The sequence below is a fragment of the Gorilla gorilla genome, chromosome 10 (genome assembly GCF_029281585.2).
Source record: "Gorilla gorilla gorilla isolate KB3781 chromosome 10, NHGRI_mGorGor1-v2.1_pri, whole genome shotgun sequence".
NCBI lineage: Eukaryota > Metazoa > Chordata > Mammalia > Primates > Hominidae > Gorilla > Gorilla gorilla.
The window spans coordinates 95,951,985-95,975,779 of NC_073234.2; the positions used below are offsets into that span (position 1 = coordinate 95,951,985).

Here is a 23,795-nt window from a genome sequence, read left to right on the forward strand (position 1 = left end):
CAGAGTCTAATTGCTGATAATGAATATAAAGTAACACTTCAAAAATGATGAAAGACATTTTATAATAATAGATTATCAAGTACAATATGAGCAAACAAACTTGGAATTGATTGAAAGAAAATGAGTCAAAAAGATGTGATTTCAGTCCTGGGTAAGTGGACAAGTAATAGCTAACAACAACAAAGGTGTAGTAGGTTTAATAAAGAAAGGTAATGATGATCTTTTGTACTGCCAAATTTGAGGACCGAGAATTCCTTTCAAATTTTGTTAAATACTTTTAAAGATATAATATATGCGTGCCATGTCATATTTTGCGGCTTGATATTTGTTATCTATTGTTTTAATGGAAGGCATTGGAAGAGTATAATTTATAAATAGTTAAATTTGTAAGATCAAACCCAGTGACCCTGTGGAAGTGTAGAATGCTATGGACTCTTGAAAGACCTGAGCTCAAATCCTACCTCTGCTACTAAGTAACCCTGAGGAAGTCACCTCACCTCTATAAAATCAGAATTCAAATAGCTATAAAAGACAAGTGACATGAACCAGTAGTCAAAGTGAAGCCAACTGAGTGGGGCTCCAATGAATGGGACCCAGGCCCCTTTACAGAGGTCAACAGTTACCCATCTCTGCACCTCTCAATAATATTTTTTCAGCATGAAATTAAGCCTAGTCTTAAGGAAAATTACAAAAAGCATATTTTTATGTGATATTCAAATGTTAACAACTAGTTAAATACACATTTTCTGCCAGTGGCATATATTCCTGATCAATAGAATTTCTACGCTGATTTGTTTTTCTTCCATTTTCGAGAAGTGGGACATTTCTGTCCACTGCTTTGTCTTAAGGTAGGAATGATCTATTTGACTGTATGCAATGATAGTATTATTTATATCATCCTTTTACTATGTTTCTTTTTTTTCTTTTTTTATAGCAACATCTTTTAAAAAAAAAATCGAGTTAATTTTATTTACATTACCTCACCAAACATCTCTATAAATGAGTTTCCAGGACAACATTTACAATATAGTTGTACCATATGCAAATCAATAAGTGTGTTTCACCATATTATCAATAAAATATGTTCTTAGCAAACAGCATTAAAAGAATACATTGAAGCAAGCAACCAAACAAAAAATATTTCAAAGTTATAAGGGAGGGTCAAGTTGAAAATGGACTTAATAGTGTTCACTGTGTATAAAACCTGGTTTTAAGTGTTTCAATTAAGATACCTGAAAGTAGTATGTATGATAGGATTTTGAATTTTCTCATGGTTATCTTGGGAAAAGCCCTTCTACTTAGTGCTAGCAAGTTTAGTTATGTTTAATATCTGGAGTGAATAGGCCAGAACCTCCATAAAGGACAGACTATGTTTGAACAAATCATATAGCTACATTTCATATGCCTAAAGACACTCATTTATGCACATTAATAATTATGACATCCACAATTAATTACTATCCAATGCTATGCATAGTGCTAAATCAGAGTTTTTCAAACTGCAGCCATCATCAGAATTTTTAAATGAGGTGGAATAAAGTTAAAAACAGCAGAAAAGGTCAAAGTGTACTTCAGAAAGATGGTGTATTTCTGAAAAATGTGTTATAGTCATAAGATACGTATATATTTTATATCTATCAGTCTTATCTTCTGAATTAGGTTACAAAGAGTGTTTCCTTTTGTGGGTAATGGTGAAAAAATATTGAAATCTATGTGCCAACTACTTTAGACTTGTCCTTTCTAAATCTCAGTGAAACACTGTAAATAGTTGTTATTAGCCCAATTTTATATGCATTGAAAGACTAGACTGTGTAGGTGGTTTCGCAAATACTACAGGAGCTATAAGTGGCCAATTTGGGATTTGAGCCCTGTGTGATTAGGTACCAAAACCTCTATGCTTTCTTCTACAAAATATTGGAGTCAAAAGTAGAGTTTCATTGACTGCAAAGATGATTTTTGCTTATTTATCTAATGGGTTGGTTAATCACGGTTGGCTGGTTTGGCTTTTTTCTTTTACTTTCAACTATTAAAATAATTAATAATTAGTAAACTGTTATAATAGCACTTTAGATTTCTCAGAGCAATCTGATTGTAAAATAAATAAATACAAATTTGGCTAGATAAATACATCTCACGTAGCTTTGTATTATCATGTTTTGGTGACTCAGATTTCAAGTGCTGCTTCCTTAATTTTTACTTATATTTTCCTATAGGTAGATAATGATGAATTTAATATATCCTTCATCAAGTCAAATGAAGAAAATAAAATCATAGAAATTAAAGATTTAGAAATATTCACAAGGTATTCTGTAGTGATCACTGCATTTACTGGGAACATTAGTGCTGCATATGTAGAAGGGAAGTCAAGTGCTGAAATGATTGTTACTACTTTAGAATCAGGTAAGGAGAATTTCTCAACCTTGCTAAAAATTGACTGAGATTTAGCTGGCTTTCTTACAGTTCATCACACTCCACCAAAAAAGGATATGTGTTATGAGAAGTTTTTAAAGCATATAAACAAAAAAATTAGTGACTCTCTGCAACTGACAAAAAGGAAGATTTCTATTTATATTTTTGAGGTAAAGAGGAGTTATGTAGAATATTCAATCCTTGTAAATACAGCAACAATTAAAGGTGTCCGCTGTATTTCTTTGCACTTATTTAATCTGCTAGTTGTTTCAGAAATTAAGTAAGCTTGCCTAAGAGATAATATTTCCAACTGTCTATATCCAATAACACTTCAACTAAAATTCTATTTCAATTATTTCTATCCCATTATTTGAATGAATATTAAACTTGTAATACTCTGTGAGTATTAAATAATCTGGAATTCGAAAGTAGAATCCAGCTCACATTTATCACAGCTGTTGTCTTCCCTTAGTCAAGTAATATATGTCTTATTATATAACTCTTTGATAAATGTCAGAATCCATACAGATTTCCTCAAGTTCTTATGAACAGGGTCTGAATGAATAATAAGATTGTAACCAATAAGAAATAAATGTGGAAAGTCAACATCCCAGAACTTGCTTGCCCCATCCTCCTTCAGACTCCTGATGTTCTTTGCCACCAGATATATCATTGGAAAAAGCAGATGAAGGGTTATGTTGCTATAGTTTATTTGTTGCTATCTGTAAGGTAAGTACAGGAGGTAAAATTTTTTTACAGCTACTTTTTTTCATTACATTATATTCTCTATGCATTTTGTCTGTAAAGTTATGGTTCTAAATTAAAAGGTAAATTTTATCATCAGCATCCTAAAATTCCATTTGTTCCTATTTGTCTGCCAAGTATCACAGGTGTCTATTTTATGATTATGCTTTTTACTTCTCAATCCCTCCTACCTGTGAGGAAAGATATGATGAATGTACTCACATTTATACCATAAAGCATTGTTTGTCAAATCTTAATGTGCTATCTGTTTCAAGGATATCACAATTTAATACATTTTTACTAAATCTCTAAGAGTAGAATTTTACCTGTATAACCAAAAATCTGGAGACTAGGAAGTTTTTTACAACATTGAGAGAATTCCTTGGTTTATCTGACTTAAAATCACATCCTAAATTTAGAGAAACATCTCATAAGAAAATATATTTATGACACAGCATAAAAACGTGTAGTAACAAATGCAAAAATATCTCTTGAACCAATTTAACCTTTATTTTAGCTTTGCATTTTTCCATTTAAAATGAAATATTTGGCACAATAGTATGTTTATCTGCTTCTCTCTCTTTTATTCTTTGCTGTTAATTTATTTACATTTTTTGCAAGATAATGAAGCTTGAATATCTGAACTGTTGACAGCCAAATATTACATTTCTTCATGGAAATTCTTTACTTAGTATGGAAGGATATAACTATTTCAAGTTGATCAAAATAGATATAGTCATTCAATCAGTCACTTATATAAAGAACACTATGTTATGCATCAAGAAGTAGCTCCTTTATTCATAAAATAACTTTTATCCTCATGCATATTTTAATAATGTATTGATGCTTAGCTTGTCATATGTTAAGCTGTTATTTATCTAAAATAAACTAAAATATTTATACTATATAAAGAACTCTTAAAACCCAGCAATTTAAAAAAATCCAATTAGAAAATTGGCAGAAGACATGAACAGACATTTCACCACAAAGGAGACATTGTTGGTAAAACAAACAAACAAAAAATGACAACATAAGTTTTCAATACCATTAGCCATTCGGAAAATGCAAATTAAAATCACAATAAGATATTATTGTCTATGTACTAGAACAGATAAGATAATAATTTAAAATATGGCGATGATACCCAATGCTGGCAAGGGATGCAGAAAGACTGGATCTCTCATACATTGCTAGTAGGAATGTAAAATGGAATAGCCACAATGGAAAATAATTTTGCAGCCACTTATAAAACTAAACATGAAATTACTGTGTGACCCAGTAGTCACACTCTTGGGCACTGATCACAGAGAATTGAAAAATTATGCTCACGCAAACATCTGTCATCAGGATTGATTGCAGTTTTATTAGTAATAATGAAAACTGGAAACAACCCAAATGTTTTTCCATGATTAAACAAACTCTGCTACATCCACAAAATGGAACACTACTCGGCAATAAAAAGAATGTACTATTAATACATGTAGTATCCGCCTTGATGGACCTCAAGGCCATTGTGCTATTGTCATTTTCAAAATGACAAAACTATACAGAGGAAGAGTTATTAGTGTTGTGAAGAAGCATATACTGCAAATAAAAGAGGATACTAGGAGAGAGTTTCTTTAGGGAGATGTAATAGTTTTATATCTTGTCTATGGTGGTGGTTAAAGGAATCTATACAGAAGACAAAATTGCATAAAAGTATAACAAAACATGGAAAGTGGTGAAATTGGGATAAAGTCTGTAGCATTAACAGTATTGTACCAATATCAGTTTCCTGGTTTCGTATTAAACTCCAGTTACATAAGATGTCACCAATGGGGAAAACTGGGAGAAAGTTAAATGGTATGCCCTGTTTTTGCCACTTCTTTTGACTCTAAATTGTCATGCCATTGCACTCCAGGCAGGGTGACAAAGGGAGACCCTATCTCGAAAACAAACAAAAGATTAAAATGACATAGAAACACATTCTGCATAAAAATAAGTGCATATAAAACAAGCAAACTGGATCACCATTATGGTTGCTGTGAATTACAGATGTCAATGATTCTATAATGCGTCAGTCATTTTGCTAGTTTTCACAGTTTATATGGTTTAATTTGTGGAATACTCTTTAAAAACAGAAGTTCAAAGCAAATAAATTTATGTGGAGATAAAAAGGAATACAATATTTTTAAAAATTAATTGTTAAATATTTTATTTTAGCCCCAAAGGACCCACCTAACAACATGACATTTCAGAAGATACCAGATGAAGTTACAAAATTTCAATTAACGTTCCTTCCTCCTTCTCAACCTAATGGAAATATCCAAGTATATCAAGCTCTGGTTTACCGAGAAGATGATCCTACTGCTGTCCAGATTCACAACCTCAGTATTATACAGAAAACCAACACATTCATCATTGCAATGCTAGAAGGACTAAAAGGTGGACATACATACAATATCAGTGTAAGAATCCATAGCTTCAGTTAATTACCCAAATGACAATGTCAGTTTATGAACTTGGCATTTAAAAATATTGCAGTTTGTGTACACATTACATTTCTCATATCTTTTTGTGAGATTGTTTGACATCTCAACAAAAATAAATTTTGAGAACTGAAATTACCTATTTTCTGCTATAATACAAGTACTATTAAATTAAAATATGTAAATAACCAAGAAGTTTGCACAATAATAGTAGAAACTCAGACATAAAAGAGAAAGAAAATGCACATTAAAAGTAAAAGAACAGTGATATATAAAGAGATAACTCTGCCTAAAAAAAAAAGCTATATTATTATGAATTTAAAATGGAAAAGCAAATTTTAAGGGCAAAAGACAGAAATAATTGTTTACCTATTTAAAATTCTCATGCATTTTAACCAAGTATTACTAAAAGCTAATAGCATTTTATGTCTTAATTCTAAATTCCCTATATTTGGACAGAAATGTATGTATGAGTTCATATACATACACAGAGACATATACAGACACAATTTGTTTTATTCCTTGCCTACTTTTAGATCATCTTGAAATTTTCAAATAAAATTGTATGGTTCAGAAAAATCATCTTCTAAAAAACAGAATTTACTCTAAATCTTCAAGTAGTTTAGTAATCTGCCTACCAACTCTTGATTAATATCAATGTAATTATCAGGTCGTTGATAATAATTTGTATATGTATATGTGTATAAAATGAATATATTTACTACTTCTCTCACTCACTTTGACTTTATATCTTTATAAAATAAATCTTGTTGGGATTCGTTTTGCATGTCCCATGAAATGGATCACCATTGTGAAAGATCGATTAGAGGGAAGATGGTGACTAAGAGAATAAAGTAACCTGGGTTCAAATACTGGCTTCTGTGCCAGGGCAGCTTTATCAAATCTGAGCCCAGATTTCTTATGTGAAAAATTGGTAATAGGAATAATAACTTCTTTATAGGATATTTGTGAGGATTAAATATTCATACTTATGGTAGGTAGTGAATGGTACATATATTTTGGCTATCAGAAGAGAGAAAATAGGAACCAAAAATGTGCAACTAATTAATAATTTTTAAAAATCCTGTTTGCAGACTGCAATTTGCAGTATCCTTAAAACCTTGAAGTTTGTTATTAGGATGTATAACTTTAGCACCTGTACTGACCTACTGAATCAAAATCTGCATATTTGCATTTAACAAGGTTTGCAAATGACTTCTTTGCACACTGCAATTTCAGAGGCAGTGCCCAAATTTTCACTTATTATTTCACTTAAATGTTAGATTCTACCATAAAGAAATAAAAATAATGGACCATACTATAACATACGTTTTTTATTTTTAATACTTTTTTTTTGAATTTACAAACTCAAATATTTTCTCTAGGCATTTTCAAGCCACATTTTATGGTCTTGGTTTATTTATCATATCTACCACATGTATATTGTAATATTAATTCAATAAAAACATTTTAAAAGTATCTAGAGTGTGGGAGGGTAGACCACTAATATATAAAACAAATTAAGTAATTCCAATAAACATTTCGTATACTGAATTGGGTTTATCGAGTACAATGAAATAAGCGAAGAATATAGTCTTTGTTTAATATAGCAAGATAAAGTGAAGAAAAGAAGATTCTCTGTCTACAGCTTCCTTAGCACAAAGTTAATTGAAAGGATTCACGTTTGTGTAAATCACCCTCTGTGTATACAAACAGAAATGTTTTATGTGTATATGCTGCATTATGCAGGTTATAGCGTCAGATACTTTGGGGCAGGGGTGAAGAAGGGCATAAAGGCCATCTTTCAGGGGAATGATTTAATACAGGAAAACTGGGAGGCTGAAGGAATAGGATTTCATCTTACAGAGGGAAAAAAAGAGGATCTTGAATATGGATTTACAGAAGGCCAGAGTTACCTAGCTACAGAGAGAAGGAACAGATGTTAGAGTAGATGAAGGGAGAGCGTAGATACAGTGGCTGTAGTGCTCTGTTCTTCCTACATTCACATTAAAATCATGGTCAGTCCAGGTCTCAGTGATAGGGCTGTTTAGATCACTCAGCCTTTGTTCTCAGCGTTTAGTACCAGAACATCAATTTTTAGAAATACTTCATTGTTAATGTTCTTCCTACACATATTATATTCAAGTGCAAGAAAATATAATTAATAGACTATATGCAGTTGATTTTAAAGAATTATTTAAAATTACATGTAACCATAATCAGTTATATATATATATATCTATATATATACATACATATATAGATACATGCATATATATATATATATATATATATATACACACACATACATGAGCAATCACTTGAAAATAGTAACAAATATTTCTTTGTTTTAGGTTTACGCAGTCAATAGTGCTGGTGCAGGTCCAAAGGTTCCGATGAGAATAACCATGGATATCAAAGGTACATACCTGAGCTACCTTCCTATGAAATGCTATTAATCAGTGATTATAATTTAAATTCCATACCTGAAATAAGGATGTAGACAAGCCTTTAAGTGATAAATATGCATATATTAAGCACATATTAAGTAAAAATGTGTGATTATTAAAGCTATAGTTAAAAACGTTTAAATGATGATGTGAATTACCATGTTAAATAAGGAGAATGTCTTTATTTTATATTTCTTTAATATATTTTATATTTCTAAGTTTAAATTTTTAAAGACAAATTTTATAGTCCGTTATTTTATGTTTCTTTAAATGTTATCGAAAAGAAAGTATGTTTAAATTGCCTATCATTAGACTTTGACTAGGTCTAATTAGATTATTAGATTGTTTGACTGATTTTTATTTTGTAAGTGAGATTCTTTCAGTTAATCAAATAGTGTTTTTCGAACTACCATGTAGGTTGGTTTATGATTCTGACAGTAAAGTAAATCTATCAATTCATGATTCTGGCAAGTATTTTTTATAGAAAATATAACTAAAATTTGGGTCATCCTTTCAAAATAAAAAAAACAAACAAACCATGAAACCCAAAAAAGATGATTAAGAGGAATTTAGGGCCATTCAAATGATCATGGTGCCCTCTCTTCTTGAGAGTGAAAACCAGCAGGTAATAATTATGCCATCTCTCTAAAAATGTGTAATAAAACCTTCAGAGAGGTTTTAAAAACAGAAGTGGATGGACTTTTAGTAGAATTCTACCTGATATGTCTCTTTCTAAAGCAAAAAGTAACTTTTTTCAGTCTTTGGCAAATACAGCAGAGCACAGTGATGAAAGGTGACAGCATTAGGCTGGGTTTAGGGTCAAACTGCTGGATTGAATCATGGATTAGCCACTTGATATCTATTTGACTTTGAGAAAGTTTCTTAACCTCTATAGGCCTGAAAAATGGAGATAATACTAGTTCCTATCTCAAAGTTACTAACTTTGAGGAGTAAAAGAGAATCTGAAAAAACCCTTAAGACCCCTGCCTGGAAACTTGTACTATTAATAATAAAAAATATTCACTGTTAGATGAAACTGATAAATTTTATCTTTTTGTCAATGGATTATTCAAATAATTGTGATACTCTTTATAAGTGTTTGATTTAAATTGATAAATTATTTACTTTGGGATGTACAAATGCATAAAGTCTTAAAAAACATCAATTATTTCACAAAATGACTTCACAAAGAATAGCATGAGTCATACCTTTTTAATTTCTCTTTGTTATTCAGTGGCAGACATGTAGGTGTACGGATAGCAATACATGCATCACTTTTATGCTTTAGTAAAACTTCCCATTTCAGATGCTATTCCCATCCCCATGCCAGGTTGGTTAATCTTGACTTTTACTCCTTACCTAAGGCAGGCAGACTTACGACTTCTAGTCTAGAGAAGATATATGAACAATGTCTTAGTGGTGGGATCCTAGAGAAATTATGTTTTCTCTACTAATACACATTATTTTATTAATGATGTGGAATATTCAATTGGTAGTAGTCTCATGAAATTTGCATTTGACAGATATTATGAAGTTGGATAGTAATGTCCAATGCTGGATTCCTCTAACTGGAAATCTTTTCCTTGGGGACTCCCCAGTGGCCTGGCTGAGAGTCTCAGAGCTACCTGAAACCTGAGCCTCTTCCTACTGAATCCTGCCTTTCATCTTCCCTTTTACAGGTGTCATACCTGTGATCTGTGGCACTTACTCCTTCCCTCTGTCCCTTAATTCTTCACAGATAATTCCCCCAAAAAACCTCTTACACATCCAGTCTCATTTTAGCCTTTATTTCTCTTAGTACCCAAACTGATACATTGAGTAAGAAATTTGCATTTGAATCTGATGCTCAAAAAAGAGTGAACTACAGAACCGAGTCAAAAAAATTTGATTCAAATGTTGATAGTTATCTTTGATAACTGTATGACATAAGCTCTTTTCCCTATCTACAAAATGAAAACAATGTTGATAATCCTGTGGGATTACTGAGAAGCTTTTTAGAAGATATTCTTAAAAATATGGAAATTGAAATTTGGTTAAGTAACTTACTGATGCTCAAGCACTACATTTAAACACACACACACACACACACACACACACACACACACACACAGAGTGAGCTATAAGACCAAATGAAACAAGCAGAGCTTCTATACATATATTTTGGAGATATTTGTATGCATTGATGACAAATTATGAATTATCATGGCTCTTCTAGAAGTTATTCTGGTAATCTGTTAAGGTTAAAAGTACGTATATCTTTTGTTCTAGAAATTCTGCTCTTAGGAATCTATTTCATAGAGACAAAAAGATCAGTAAATAAAGCTCATTGTAAAACAAGGCTAATTACTGTATCACATGTTTAAAAACTGGAGGAAAAGTGAATTCCCATCACCAGATGAACGGTTGAATAAATATGATGCAGCTGCACCATGATATATAATATAGTCATTAAGAATAATGAGTTAGTGCTGTACCTGGTCACTTGGAAACATTTAACCAAGTTATATTTAAGCAAAAAAAGCAATATGAGGGGTAATTATAATACATACTAGAGCCCCATTAGAAAAAGCAAGCAGTGAGAAGAGTGTGTTGTGCATGACTATTTATGTATTTTTATATGATTATGTGAACATGGAAAAAAATATGGGATGCTATCATCTAGATGTTTAGCATGGATTAACTGTGGGAGGGGTGCTAGTATGACTAGAACAGAAATTAGTAAACCAGCTAAAAGAAGCAAAAGAAACTACACTAAAATTATAGTAAAAAGTAAATATGTTTATGCATTTATAAAAAATATATATGAGTGAGAGCATATATAAATTGAATTTTTAATATGCAAAAAGGAGTCAGGTGCCCGAAAATCACACCTGGGCTCTATTATCTCAGGAAAGTCTCAAATATATAATTATGCTTTCAGGAGATCATAATTGCTAAATGTCTGCTGTCTCCAAGCACAATTCTCTATAATTTGTTATTTATGTTTGTCATCACTTTATCTGTAAATTAACTGCATGAAAGGAGAAAGATTTTTTCTTTTGTTGATGAAACAATAACATCAATTGCAGTGATATTTCTTCTTTGTTTGTAGCTCCAGCACGACCAAAAACCAAACCAACCCCTATTTATGATGCCACAGGAAAACTGCTTGTGACTTCAACAACAATTACCATCAGAATGCCAATATGTTACTACAGTGATGATCATGGACCAATAAAAAATGTACAAGTGCTTGTGACAGAAACAGGAGGTATCATCACATGTCAATTTATCTTGTTAAATTGTGGAGTGTAGATTACTGAGTGCTAAAAAGAATTTAGTTCAAATTAAGATTGACTCCCAGTTATCACACACCTCTTGAGATTAATAGATTGTCAATATTATTATTAATGATACCAATCATTTCTTTGTAAATAAATCAGTCATTTTATTTATAAAAGTTTTATAAATGTCATTTATTTATACCAATTATTTATTCTTATTTACCTATCAAGAAAGGCACAGTTAAAATATGTGATTTATTAATTCCATATACTAGTAGATAAACATGTTTTGATTTTGGTAAGATGGAATCTTGATAGCTTCTTTGGAGGGGTGAACAAGTGAGTTACTCTTGACTGAGGGATGCTCTTTCTCTACCTGATAAATCATCCTTTATAACAGTTCCTGTAGATTCACATGTAACAGAGAAGAACAGGGTTACCTGCCTATACAGGTGGATCACTTGAATTATCTCTGGTGACTGATGTTGCATCCAGATTCCCCTTATACAATTATAAAAACGCTATTTATAATTGTAAAAATATATTCATATGTTACTTGGAATTATTGTTCTCTTTGTTTCTGAAAACAGCTCAGCATGATGGAAATGTAACAAAGTGGTATGATGCATATTTTAATAAAGCAAGGCCATATTTTACAAATGAAGGCTTTCCTAACCCTCCATGTACAGAAGGAAAGACAAAGTTTAGTGGCAATGAGGAAATCTACATCATAGGTGCTGATAATGCATGCATGATTCCCGGCAATGAAGACAAAATTTGCAATGGACCACTGAAACCAAAAAAGCAATACTTGTAAGTATAGGTTATATCTACCATGCATTCTGTTAGCAAGCTAGTTAGTATCTTTCATCCATCCATCTGCCTGTCCTTTCATCTTTCCAATAAGCACTGGATGTCCGCCACATATAGTGACCTGATTTTTCTGGCACTAGGAATAGAAAGATAAACTGAAAATTATTCTGACATTCCATAAACATACCATATTATACGGGAAGCAGGCAACCCTAAGAGTAATTATGAGTTGATATGATAAGTTACATAAAGACCATATGAAAAATGTGCTATTGGAGAACATAGGTATATAGGAGAATTTAATTCTTTCTGTAGAGGACAATGTGACTAATGTGTTTTTCACTTATTATTTTACCATCCATGCTGATGTACAGGATTTTTGAAACACTATCCTATCCTTTGATTTAACAGTGGCTTCCCTTTATGTCACTCATAACAATAACTCTCTGCTTTTTATCTCATGAATGAGTGATAGAAATATTGAATACCGCCTTTAATATTTAGCTTTTTGTAGCCCCTAAAAACCCAACATTTTAAAATCAATTTGATATTTTGGCTGTATTAAATTATTTGCTAAATTGATTATTTTCCTTTTGAATTGATTATGTTGTTTTTGTATTGTAAGACTACAATTTTTAAAAGAATCATCTTATCCTTGTGTGATTTTCAAAATATAATTTTTACTAGTAATTTTTTAAATGCAGGTGCTTTCATTTGTGCCTGTTAGTTAAAACATTATCAAATTCTTTACAAATATCCTAAGCCAAGTTAACATTGGAAAAATTAGAGAAATTAGGCAAATAAAAATAATGCTTTATCATCTCTATTAAATGCAATTACTTTGGTTCAAATTCTAGGTTATTGCCTGAATATCTATACACACATGATAGTTATAAAAATGATATACTACCAAGTATCATGTTTATTCATATTTATAGTTTATTTATTTTGCATATTTGTTCCTGAAACAGACTCTTCATATAACAAATAAAATTATAAGAATTTTATAATAGTAGAGGTTCAATCATGTATTGCAACGTATTGGTTTTATGTTTTTAAATGCCCTTGTGCCTTTATTTTTAAATTAAGTAAATTTCAATTGTCTCTGAGGATCTTAGATTCTTTTTGTAATTTTTAAGCTTGATCTTCTTCTGTATCCTTTACTTCAAATGCTATGGAAGCACAAAAGTATACAAATGCAACTGTGCACACACAGAAATAATAAACATTTTCTTAATGTGTTTATATGGGAACAAGACAAGTTCTATATCATCATTTTAATCTGATTCACTAGCATTTGCAAAAGTGATTGAGGTATAACAGTTATGCCTTTTATTTATAAATTATGTTAGTATAACACCCTTCACAGATATCAAATCATTCCATCTAAACAAATCCATGAAGGAGGTGAGCTGCTTCAGTTGTTCAAACTGCTAACTGCTCAGGAGTTTACCAAATTTTTAGCCCCTGCCTCATCAAATTCAATGGATCAAAGTACGAGATAATTACTTGTCTCATATAAATATAGCATATATTTCTCCTGATGATGATTCCATTCCAAATTTTCATCTTGTAAATTCATTTTCTTTTGAATTAAATATATAGTTTTTATAATTACTTCTTGAGTTATTCATAGGAAAAATCACATGATATGCAAAGTATTGATTTTTCTTTTTTTATTTTATAGATTTAAATTTAGAGCTACAAATATTATGGGACAATTTACTGACACTGATTATTCTGACCCTGTTAAGACTTTGGGTAAGACATTTTTGTAATTCATTTATAATCTCAACATATTTATCAAAGTTGGGACATTTATTAATAAATGTATTAATCCATGTCTAGATGTTTTAAAATACAAACTCATTTAAATGTTAATTAGCCTCTCTAATAATATTTGTGGGTTATTAAAATTTTTTCTTTTAGGTTTAGGAGTACCTGTGAAGGTTTGTTACACAAACATCTGTCATCTCATCTTAACTCTCCTTTAAGTTAGGTCAGTGCTTCTCAGAGGGATTTTATACCCCAGGGGATATTTGGCAAAGTCTGGAGCCATTTTTGGCTGCCATAACAGGATGGTAGTGGTGGTGGTGCATGTTACTGGCATCTAGTGGGCAAAGATTAGGAATGCTGCTAAATTTCCACAATGCACAAAACAGCCCATAATGTCAGTGGTCCTGAGGATGAGAAACTCTGACTTAAGCCCTAATGTTGACTCCATTTTACAGATGAGGAAACCAACACCCAGATTCTTTCAGTATTTAAGTGGCTAGGCCAGGATTCCAACATTACAGAACAGGATTTCATAACATTGCATTACAAATACGGGATTTAGACCTGGGTTCAAATCTTGGCTCTGTCACTTGAGAAGATAATTTAATTTATATAAATCTGAGTTTCCTTTGTTGGTAAAATATTGATAACAGTATCATCCTTGAGGGGTTGTTGAAGTTTTGTGTAAAACAACATATATAAATATATTAATATTTTATAGTTAGTAAATTTTTAAAGTTTAATAGCTTTTTTGGATAGGTTATAATAAAATATTTTAGAAATATTTTTATTTAGGAGAAATTATTTCTCTAGAATTTCACTGAGAGGATCACAACATTCTACATTGTTTGCGCCAGGCCCTCAAAAGCCCCAGTTTATTCGTCTTAAAGAATTGCATGAACAGGGTATTTCTGGGGCACCACTTGAAAATGTAAGACTTCATGTGTTGCTCAGATCCTGGCGAGCTGTTGCTCAGTGTATCTTGAACTGCTAATAGACTTCAGTGAGAGTTATGACTGGAGAAAGACAGATTGTCCCACCATTTTTAGCCAGAAATTCTCATCGGGTTATGGAAATATTAATTGTATAAAAAGCGAGCCTCCACAGCCTCTACATATAGTCAAGGAAACTTTGCATCTTGAAGAAATAAAGAGGGGGCATGTAGTTTGCTACACAGATGTTTGTAGAGAAATAACAAATAAATTTCTTTGGCTAAAATGTTTGTTTAATTTTATAAAAATCATTGGTTTGATTAATTTTACCCAATAATTTCATCATTTTAAAGCTAGCTGATTAGTTTTGTGGTTTTGAAATTGTATCAAGTGTTTCTTCATTTGATAGGTGAGTCTATCACACTCTGATGCCACCACAGTAAAATAAATGTCTTCTTGTCATCAGCATAATTTCCTATAGGTTACCGCGTTCATAAGCCATTACTTCAGCTACGTAGTGATCCTGGTGCATTTGCCAATGGAAGGTAAAAGACCTAGACAAGATAGATAACTCATGTGTCTTAGGAGATAATATTTTATAGGAGCAGTGCTGAAAGGAGATAGCCTTGCTGTGTTGTATGATGTTGTCTTTCATCAACTTACTGGTTTCATACAGATTATTCATGGGAAGGCAACGTGTTCCGTCAGTTATCTGAGAGGCAAAGTTGAGACATTCAGGGTAATGGAAATGAGAAAGAAAAGCTATAAAAGGGGGGGAGCGCCAAGCATCAGGAACCACAGTGCACAGGAGCATGATTCCTTAGATTCTGCTAAATGGCTTCTCTCTGCCCAATCATGGCCTCATCCAGCACTATAAGTAATCTCAAAGAGCTCCTCAGCAATGGTCTTCTCTTTCTTCTTTCCACTCACAGTCAAGGTGGTGGAATACAACATTAATCCTGGAATGTAGCAGAAATACACAGTCAGGTTTTTGATTCCTTCTTTGGAAGTATAACCACTGCCACCCCAATCATCTAGGTATGAATCTTTGTGTGCTCTGGAAACAGAAGGAGTCCACAGTGAGTAAAAGATGTGTAATGAAGGACAGAGCACAGGATCCTGCCAAGACTAAGGAAGGAGGGACTGGTGAAATGTAGACTGGACACAATATGTAGAAAGGCACTGGGCTGCTGAGGGATAGTGACAAGGAAGGGTCCTATGTATCTGTGATCAAATTACTCAGAGTTCAGTGTATTTTTTTGTAGACCAGTGACATAATGACAGTCTTTTAGGTTGCTTCTTAGAGTGATCTTTCAGGGACTCTCTCCTGAGATACAGCAGCTTTGTTAATTGGCCTTTGCCCTACAATGCTTATTCTGGATTGACCACATGGAGTTCTGCTATTTAGATAGTCATTTATAGCGTGTAAGACAGTGACAAGTGGAAACAAAGGAACTTGCTTGGTTTGTAATCGTTAGTTGTAGTGAAATGAGAATGCACCACTGGAACAGAATTCCTTAATGACTAGCAAAGCAGCCCAGCCATTTCTCTGGTTAATGGATTTAACACCATCAATTACTGTTGTCATATTTGCTTTCTACCAGACTATTGAGTGTCGTGGTTCTATGGAGATTAGAGTCACTTTCATAGGTCAAGCAACAAAGAACATCCCCTAGAAGTGGTCCTGGTCCATTTGACATTGATAGAACGCTGTAGATCAGGGGTGTCCAATCTTTTGGCTTTTCTAGGCCACATTGGAAGAAGAAGAATTGTCTTGGACTACATATAAAATACATAACACTAACAATAGCCGATGAACCAAAAAAAAATTGTAAAACCATATCCTAATGTTTTAAGAAAGTTTACAAATTTCTGTTGGCCCACATCCAAAGTTGTCCTGGGCCACATGCAGCCCATGAGCTGCGAGTTGGACAAGCCCGCCACAGATTCAAGAGTTCTTAGTAAAAGAACATTGCCAGGGAAGAAACTCTAGAAGAACTCAAAAAGAAAACAAAGTTGATCAATTCTCCAATGGTCGGTGGCAAGAATGGTTTCATGGCTGTGAGAATGAAGGCAGGCAAATAATAAAGTGCATTCATATAATACCCCTGGTGTCATCAGAAGATGACAAAGGGTGATTGAGTCCTTTTTTTCTCTCAAATATGTCATGTGTTGGGATATATGAATCATTTGCAGCAGGCTAGGGACTCAAACATTCCTGGTAAGCCTGCTGAAGACATATGTGTGCATGTAATCCCAGACTACAGAGAGAGAAGTCTAGGTCCCATCAAGGTCATCCACCCACCAGGGGATAAGCATTCATTCACTGGTATTTTGCACACCACAGGCAGTGAGCACTAAGCCGAGTTGCCTGTCTGTTGAAACTTTAGGATTTAAGAGCTTTTGCACGACTCTGTTTCCACAGACCATTGTAGTGGTAATTATGCCTCTCAGAGACGTTATTATTTGGAGTTTAAAATTAGCGGCAAAAGAATCACTATAGACTGATAATCTTAAAAATGTTTAAGTTTAGTGAAAGGGACTAATGAAAGTACAAGTGAGAGATGGCCAGGTAGAACTTCACTGGATGGATAAGTATGAGTCTGTGGAAGAGCAGTTTGCATTTAGGGAAACCTTTCTGGCCTGTAGGGATAAACAGGGAAGATAACGTATGCATTATTTTAATCCTAAATAAATACTTGAAACTTATTTGATTTCATTTTTACTCAAGATTGAGTATTGGCATTTTTATTATCAAAATTCACAAAAAAACCCTCTTAAACTTTTTGAAAAAATCTTCCTTAGGCACATCAGTTTATGGAAAGTGCTTGTAGGCAATGTTTTGATTACAAGGTTTAATTATAGAGGAATCCTGTGATTTGAAAACCAGACACCCGTTTCTGTACCTTACAGGGCTCTCATTAAAGCTGAACATGATGAAATCTTAAACCCCATGGCAAAGGCACTCTGTGATTGTTTTCTTTTGTCATAACACTTCTCATTTAATTACTATGCTAACAATGAAAAGTTCCAATGTGCTCACTTAGATTCAGAAATAGGGAGTTGCTATGTATCTTTTGCATCCAAAGGATTACTTCCCTAAAGTCACCAGAGGAACAGAGGAAGATTGTATTTTGTTAACGAGACAGTGGTAATGTGGTGGTGAACCTCACATACTCTGTAGTCAAGACAGACGTATTTCAGGCAGGCTTGGTATATATTGAATTTATGAGATTGTGGGTTAGTTACTTAAAAAATTATTTTTAAGTTCTGAAATCTTATTTCTAAAATGAGAATACTAATACCCATTTTAGAAGCTAACCAGGAGATTAAATCAGATGAATAAGATGGATGAATAAATATGAAATGTTTGTTAATAAAGATACCTGTCATTGTTTATGTACCAAGTCTTTGAGGGGTTTTACATATAAACTCATGCATCTTCACTGCAACTCTGTAACAACACCTCCTATTTACATAGCGCCAATTTCTAGGTAAGAAATTTGAAGCATTGTGTTTTTTAGTAACTTGACCAAGGTTTTTAACCATCTCAAAGGTGGTGGCAGAACCTGTTTTCAGACCCAGGCAGCGTGACCTCAGTCAGTGCTGTACTTGTAACCACTGCACACACTACCTGCAAATCACTAAGTCCCCAAGTAGCCCCCAGTTCATTACTATGGGTGATGTTTCTGCTCCCACATCCTATCTTTGCTGTACCATTTTCTCTTCTTGATAGTTTTAATTATTTCTAGCAGCTCTCTTTTCTCACACTTTGTCTTGGCTTTTGAGGTTAGTGTTCACAGATAAGCATGTGTTGCTTTTGTGTTTAGAGATATGGTTTCTTTTTATTTTTTTAACACCGAATAATGTGACTTTTCTCACACCCTAGCAAGCACTTTATTAGCTACCTTTAAATTTTTTCCTGTCTGTATGGATGAAAATGATGTTCATCCCTATGGGGTGTTTTAATCTATATGTTTAAAATTTTATTGAATATTGACAAATTACACAAGTATATATTTATGGGGAACAGAGTGATGCCATGATATATGTATACCATGTGCAATTATTGAATCAAGTTAATTAACAAATCCATCACCTCAAGCACTTATCATTTATTCCTCCTATCTAACTCTATTTCTTGACTTACGGAATTGAGTAACTTTTAGTAAATTGTTTGCTCAGTGTTTGAATACCCTAGGTGACTAGCACTGGGCCAAAAGAGAAGATGAACTCCCTATACTTTAGTCCTGTTATAAGAACTCAATTTTTACAACAACAATAATAATAATAATAATAAAGAAGGAAGAAGAGGAGGAGGAGGAGGAAGGGGAGGAGGAGGAGAAGGAGAAGGAGAAATAAGAAGGAAAAGATTTTCCATTTTATATGCATCTTTATCAGGAGCCAGGCATTGTACTATGAGCTTTATATCTAATTGAATTCAAGTTTCTCCTTAGAGAATAGGCTTAAAAACAGACTTAAAAAGTTGGATACATATGCTGAATTTAAATAATGATAACTTCAGTCAGAAGATAATACTTATGAAAAATTAGTGCTTTAGAATTATGATTTGCCAAATTATAGTAGTACAATTTATTATGTAAACAGAACAATTTAATGTGATTTGTCACAGGATTTTAAGTCTAGTCAGAAATGACTTGCACCTACTACAAAAAGAATCATGTTTATATTTTTAAGTAAAAGAATTCCATTTTCTATTAAAGGATTTGGAGAAGTGACATCATTCTCTACTGTTAATGCTCTGTGGGTCCATGCATAACAGTGAATCAGAAAGTGTACTTGATAATCAGGGAACATTTTGTCCTCTCTTAGTGACACTTTTGCAATTCATGTGCCCAAAGGATTACATATTGTTTATTAATGTATTATATGTCATTTCTTCATTTGGCCAGTGCTTTGAAATGGTAATCTAATCTAAAAAAAATTTTTTGTGTGGTCTATGAGAACATTTTTTTCCCACTGAGTTCTAAGGCCCAGTGATTCATTATTACCTAATAAAGAGGATTCTTTATTCATCTTCATGCCTCCTTTCCCAAGCATAACCAGTTAGAGTCACCATGTGAAAATTCATAAATCAAACCATTCGTATTTTAATGTATAAAAAAGTGTACCTAAAATACTTTAGGTGATACGTGCTGCTTTCTCATTTTTTAAATTTAGCAGGAGATTCTAGCAGACCATGAAGTGCTGATAACTGTTTTAAATTCAGTATTTATTCAAATCCACCATGCAGGATAGCCACAGGAACTCTTTTATATTGGTAAGATTTCATAAGTACCAATACAGGACAAAAAGATGAAGCATTAATACTTGCCTATTTTACACATTGGTAACCTATTTTGTCACTTGACTGTAATACTTTGTGCAGTAAAATTATAAATTATGTAACTTAAAATTGATTACAATTATAATTAGTAGTTGTGCTTAATAATTTTTATATTCTTATTTGGTTCGATGCCTGATCTTCAAACACGAACATTTTTAATCTTTTTCAAAATCAATATATTTGTTCATTAGTAAATTTAGCAAATATTTATTTAATATTTACTCTGTGCCCAGTACATCTCTCAGACCGTGGAATAGTTTTGTATAAAACAAAAACCCCTGTACTCAAGGGGGCTTACATTCTGGAGGAAAGGACAGAGAATAAACAGTAAGAATAATAAATAAGTGATTTATATGTTAAAAGAAGATAAAGTTACGGAGAAAAAAAGTAGAACAGAGGGAAGGAGGAGTGGGAGGAGGAGGCAGAAAATGCAGGGAGTTGTGTCTTTCAATTTTAAATAGTGTGCTGTGTTAGTCTGCTCAGGCTGCCATCACAAAATATCATAGATGGGGTGTGTTAAACAATAGAAGTTTATTTCTCACAGTCCAGAAGGCTAGAAATCTAGGATCAAGTTTCCTGCCCATTTGGTATCAGGTGAGGGCTCTCTTTCTGGCTTACAGATGGTTGCCTTCTTGCAGTGTTCTTACATGGCCTTTCCTTGGTGCATGGATGGAGATAGAGAGAATATGGTGGGGGGAGGAGGAGGAGAAAGGAGTGAGTGGCACACACACCAGAGAGAGAGAGAGAGAGAAAGAGAGAGAGAGAAAGAGAGAGAGAGAGAGATGGAGAACAAGCTCTCTGTGTCTCTTCTTATAAGTCACTAATCCTATCAGATCGGGGCCTCACCCTATGGCCTCATTTAACTGTAATTACTTTCTTACTCCAAATACAGCCACGCTGGGGATTAGGGCTTCAACATATTAATTTGGGGGAAACACATGTATTCAGCCCATAATAGATGACCATTGAGAAGGTATTTCAGCAAACCTTTAAAGGAAGTGAAGTGGCTACCCAGAAAGATATACAAGGCATACACACCTTTGCAGGCAGAGGAAGAAGCTGCTGCAAAAGCCCTGTGTCAACAATGGCCTTGTGTTATTCATCAATAAGGAGGCTAATCTAGCTCCCTAGGAGTGAGCAAGCAAGGTGGGGACTGGAAGGGAAATCAGAGGGGTAACAGGGGACCAGACAGTTAATGAGGGACCAGATCACACATGCCACTGGAAGGATATGGGCTTTTCTCAGTGGGAGATGAGGAGGATTTTAAGCAGAGAAATAATGTTTTAAAACGATTGTCCTTGCTTGTATGTTGAAAATAGGTGGAATAAGGACAAAGGTGCATACAGGCAGACTTGCTAAGTTTTTAATTCATGCAAGACAGGATGGTGGCCTAGATCAGATTATTAGCAGCAAAGGTGGAGCAAAGTGAATGGAACATACATAAAACTAGAAAAAATAGTGTCATGAACCCCCAAATACCTACTAACTCAATTTAATAATAATTAACATTTGGCCACATTTGTTTTATTTAGACATTGTTCACTTATTTCTGAAGTAAAGTAAGTCACAGAACACATATTCTACTCCTAAATACTTTAGTATGTTTCTCTAATAAGTACATTTTTATTATATTGCTGTGATTAAACTTAACAACAAATTATTGATATTATTTAAGCTACTTGTATATACGTTTTCAAATCAGTCTTTCATTTTTTTCTTTAAAGTTAATTTATTTGAATCAGGATCCAAATAGGAATTTACACATTATCTTTGATTGTTCTGTTTCTTCTATTATTTTTTTAAAGAGCCTTCTTTTCTGCTTTCCTTCCCCCCTATGTCATAGACTCGCTGAAGCAATCAGATAGGTTGTCACGTAGGAAGTCCCACATTTTGGATCTGTCTGGTTGTTTTCTCTTGATGTCCTTTAATTTTTTTTCTTTCCACCACTTTCTTATAAATTAGAAATAAGATCTAAAGCTTTGAGTATTCACAGTCAACATTTTTGTCAGAAGTACTTTATAGGTCTTGCTCACTGGATCAAAATACCTTCCATCAGGAAGTGTAGCATATCTGATTGTTACACGTGATGCTAAAATTGATCAGTAGGCTTGGTGGCAGCAACAGCACGATCCTTCATTGGAAAGTTGGTTTTGACCACTTATAACAAGCGTATAATCTATACAGCGATATTTTGTCATCCTGTAAATGTCCAATTCCCCATTAACTTTCCTCCTAATCATTTTAGAATACATTTATGTTTGTTACCTGAATCAACTATTTCATTAGAAATACTGATTATTAATTTTTTTTTTTTTGAGCTGGTGTTTTGCTCTTGTTACCCAGGCTGGAGTGCAGTGGCACGATGTCGGCTCACTGCAACCTCCACCTTCTGATTTCAAGCTATTCTCCTGCCTCAGCCTACCGAGTAGCTGGGATTACAGGCGCCTGCCACCACGCCCAGCTAATTTTTGTATTTTTAGTAGAGACGGGGTTTCACCATGTTGGCCAGGTTGTCTCGAACTCCTAACCTTGGGATCTGCCTGCTTCGGCTTCCCAAAGTGCTGGGATTATAGGCATGAGCCACCGTGCCCAGCCCTGTTTATTAATTTCTAATTTTGTCACTCCTTCAACATTTATGCAGCAAAATTATCTTCTAATAATGAGCTTTATCTCCTTAACTATGGCTATTTTTAAAAAGTCATAAAATATAGTTCAGATAAGAAACCCAGAAAAGTATACATTTCAATTATAAATTAATTAAGAATATTTAGGCCAAGGAGATGGTCTAGTTATAGCTAGAGTTTACAAATTAGTACTTTTTTTAAACCATTGGGTACTGGGCTTGATACCTGGGTGATGAAATCATCTGTGCAACAAGCTCCTGTGACACAAGTTTATCTTATACAACAAACATTCACATGTGGCCTCCGAATCGAAGATAAAAGTTTTAAAAAAAATCAGTATTTTTGTTATTTGTATTTTTTTATTAAATAATCTTATTTTTTATTTCTGATCAGTTTCCATTTTTATTAAATATAAGGCTTGGATTCTTCCCTCTTTGGCCAGTAGGAGCCCCTTCAGGAGGATTATTTGTTCCTTTTATACCAGTAGCCTTTTGTTAGCTTCCTAGATCTCTAGCACCGTTATATGTCTTGAATTTGTTTAGTTCCTTACTCCCACTTTGCAATTACCATCTTTCCAAAGTTACATAGTTTCTTTGGTGAAAATTACAAATATGTTGAAGATAGATCCTACAGGATTTCCTCATGTGTTTTAGATGTATTCTATGAAAGAGAGTCAAAGATGACTCCAGGGTTTTGGCCTGAGCAACTACAGTAATGGAGTGTCCATCAACTGACAGGTGGGAGGATACAGTTGAAAGGAGGGAAGTGTACATGTTCAGTTTTGGACATATCGATTTAACATTTTAAGTATACTTCAAAATAAAGATGTCTGGTAGGCAGTTAGATATATAAGTCTGAAGTCTGGTGGATAAAAACTAAGTAGTCATCATCATGTAGATGAAATTAAAACTGTGAGGGTAGATGGGCTCACACTGGGAGTGAGTTTAGATAGAAAAAGCAAGAAGACCC

The 23,795-nt window shown here is 33.4% G+C and overlaps 1 protein-coding gene across 1 annotated transcript in view; it reads left to right on the plus strand.

Moving 5' to 3' along the window:
• Nucleotides 1-23,795, plus strand: part of PTPRQ (protein tyrosine phosphatase receptor type Q) — a 236,930-nt gene that overhangs the window by 166,371 nt on the left and 46,764 nt on the right. The window contains exons 29-34 of the mRNA XM_055358903.1: nt 2,214-2,400; nt 5,356-5,600; nt 7,976-8,042; nt 11,163-11,321; nt 11,925-12,147; nt 13,835-13,908. Coding sequence (XP_055214878.1) covers nt 2,214-2,400; nt 5,356-5,600; nt 7,976-8,042; nt 11,163-11,321; nt 11,925-12,147; nt 13,835-13,908 — 955 coding nt within the window. The remainder of the gene's footprint in view (nt 1-2,213; nt 2,401-5,355; nt 5,601-7,975; nt 8,043-11,162; nt 11,322-11,924; nt 12,148-13,834; nt 13,909-23,795) is intronic.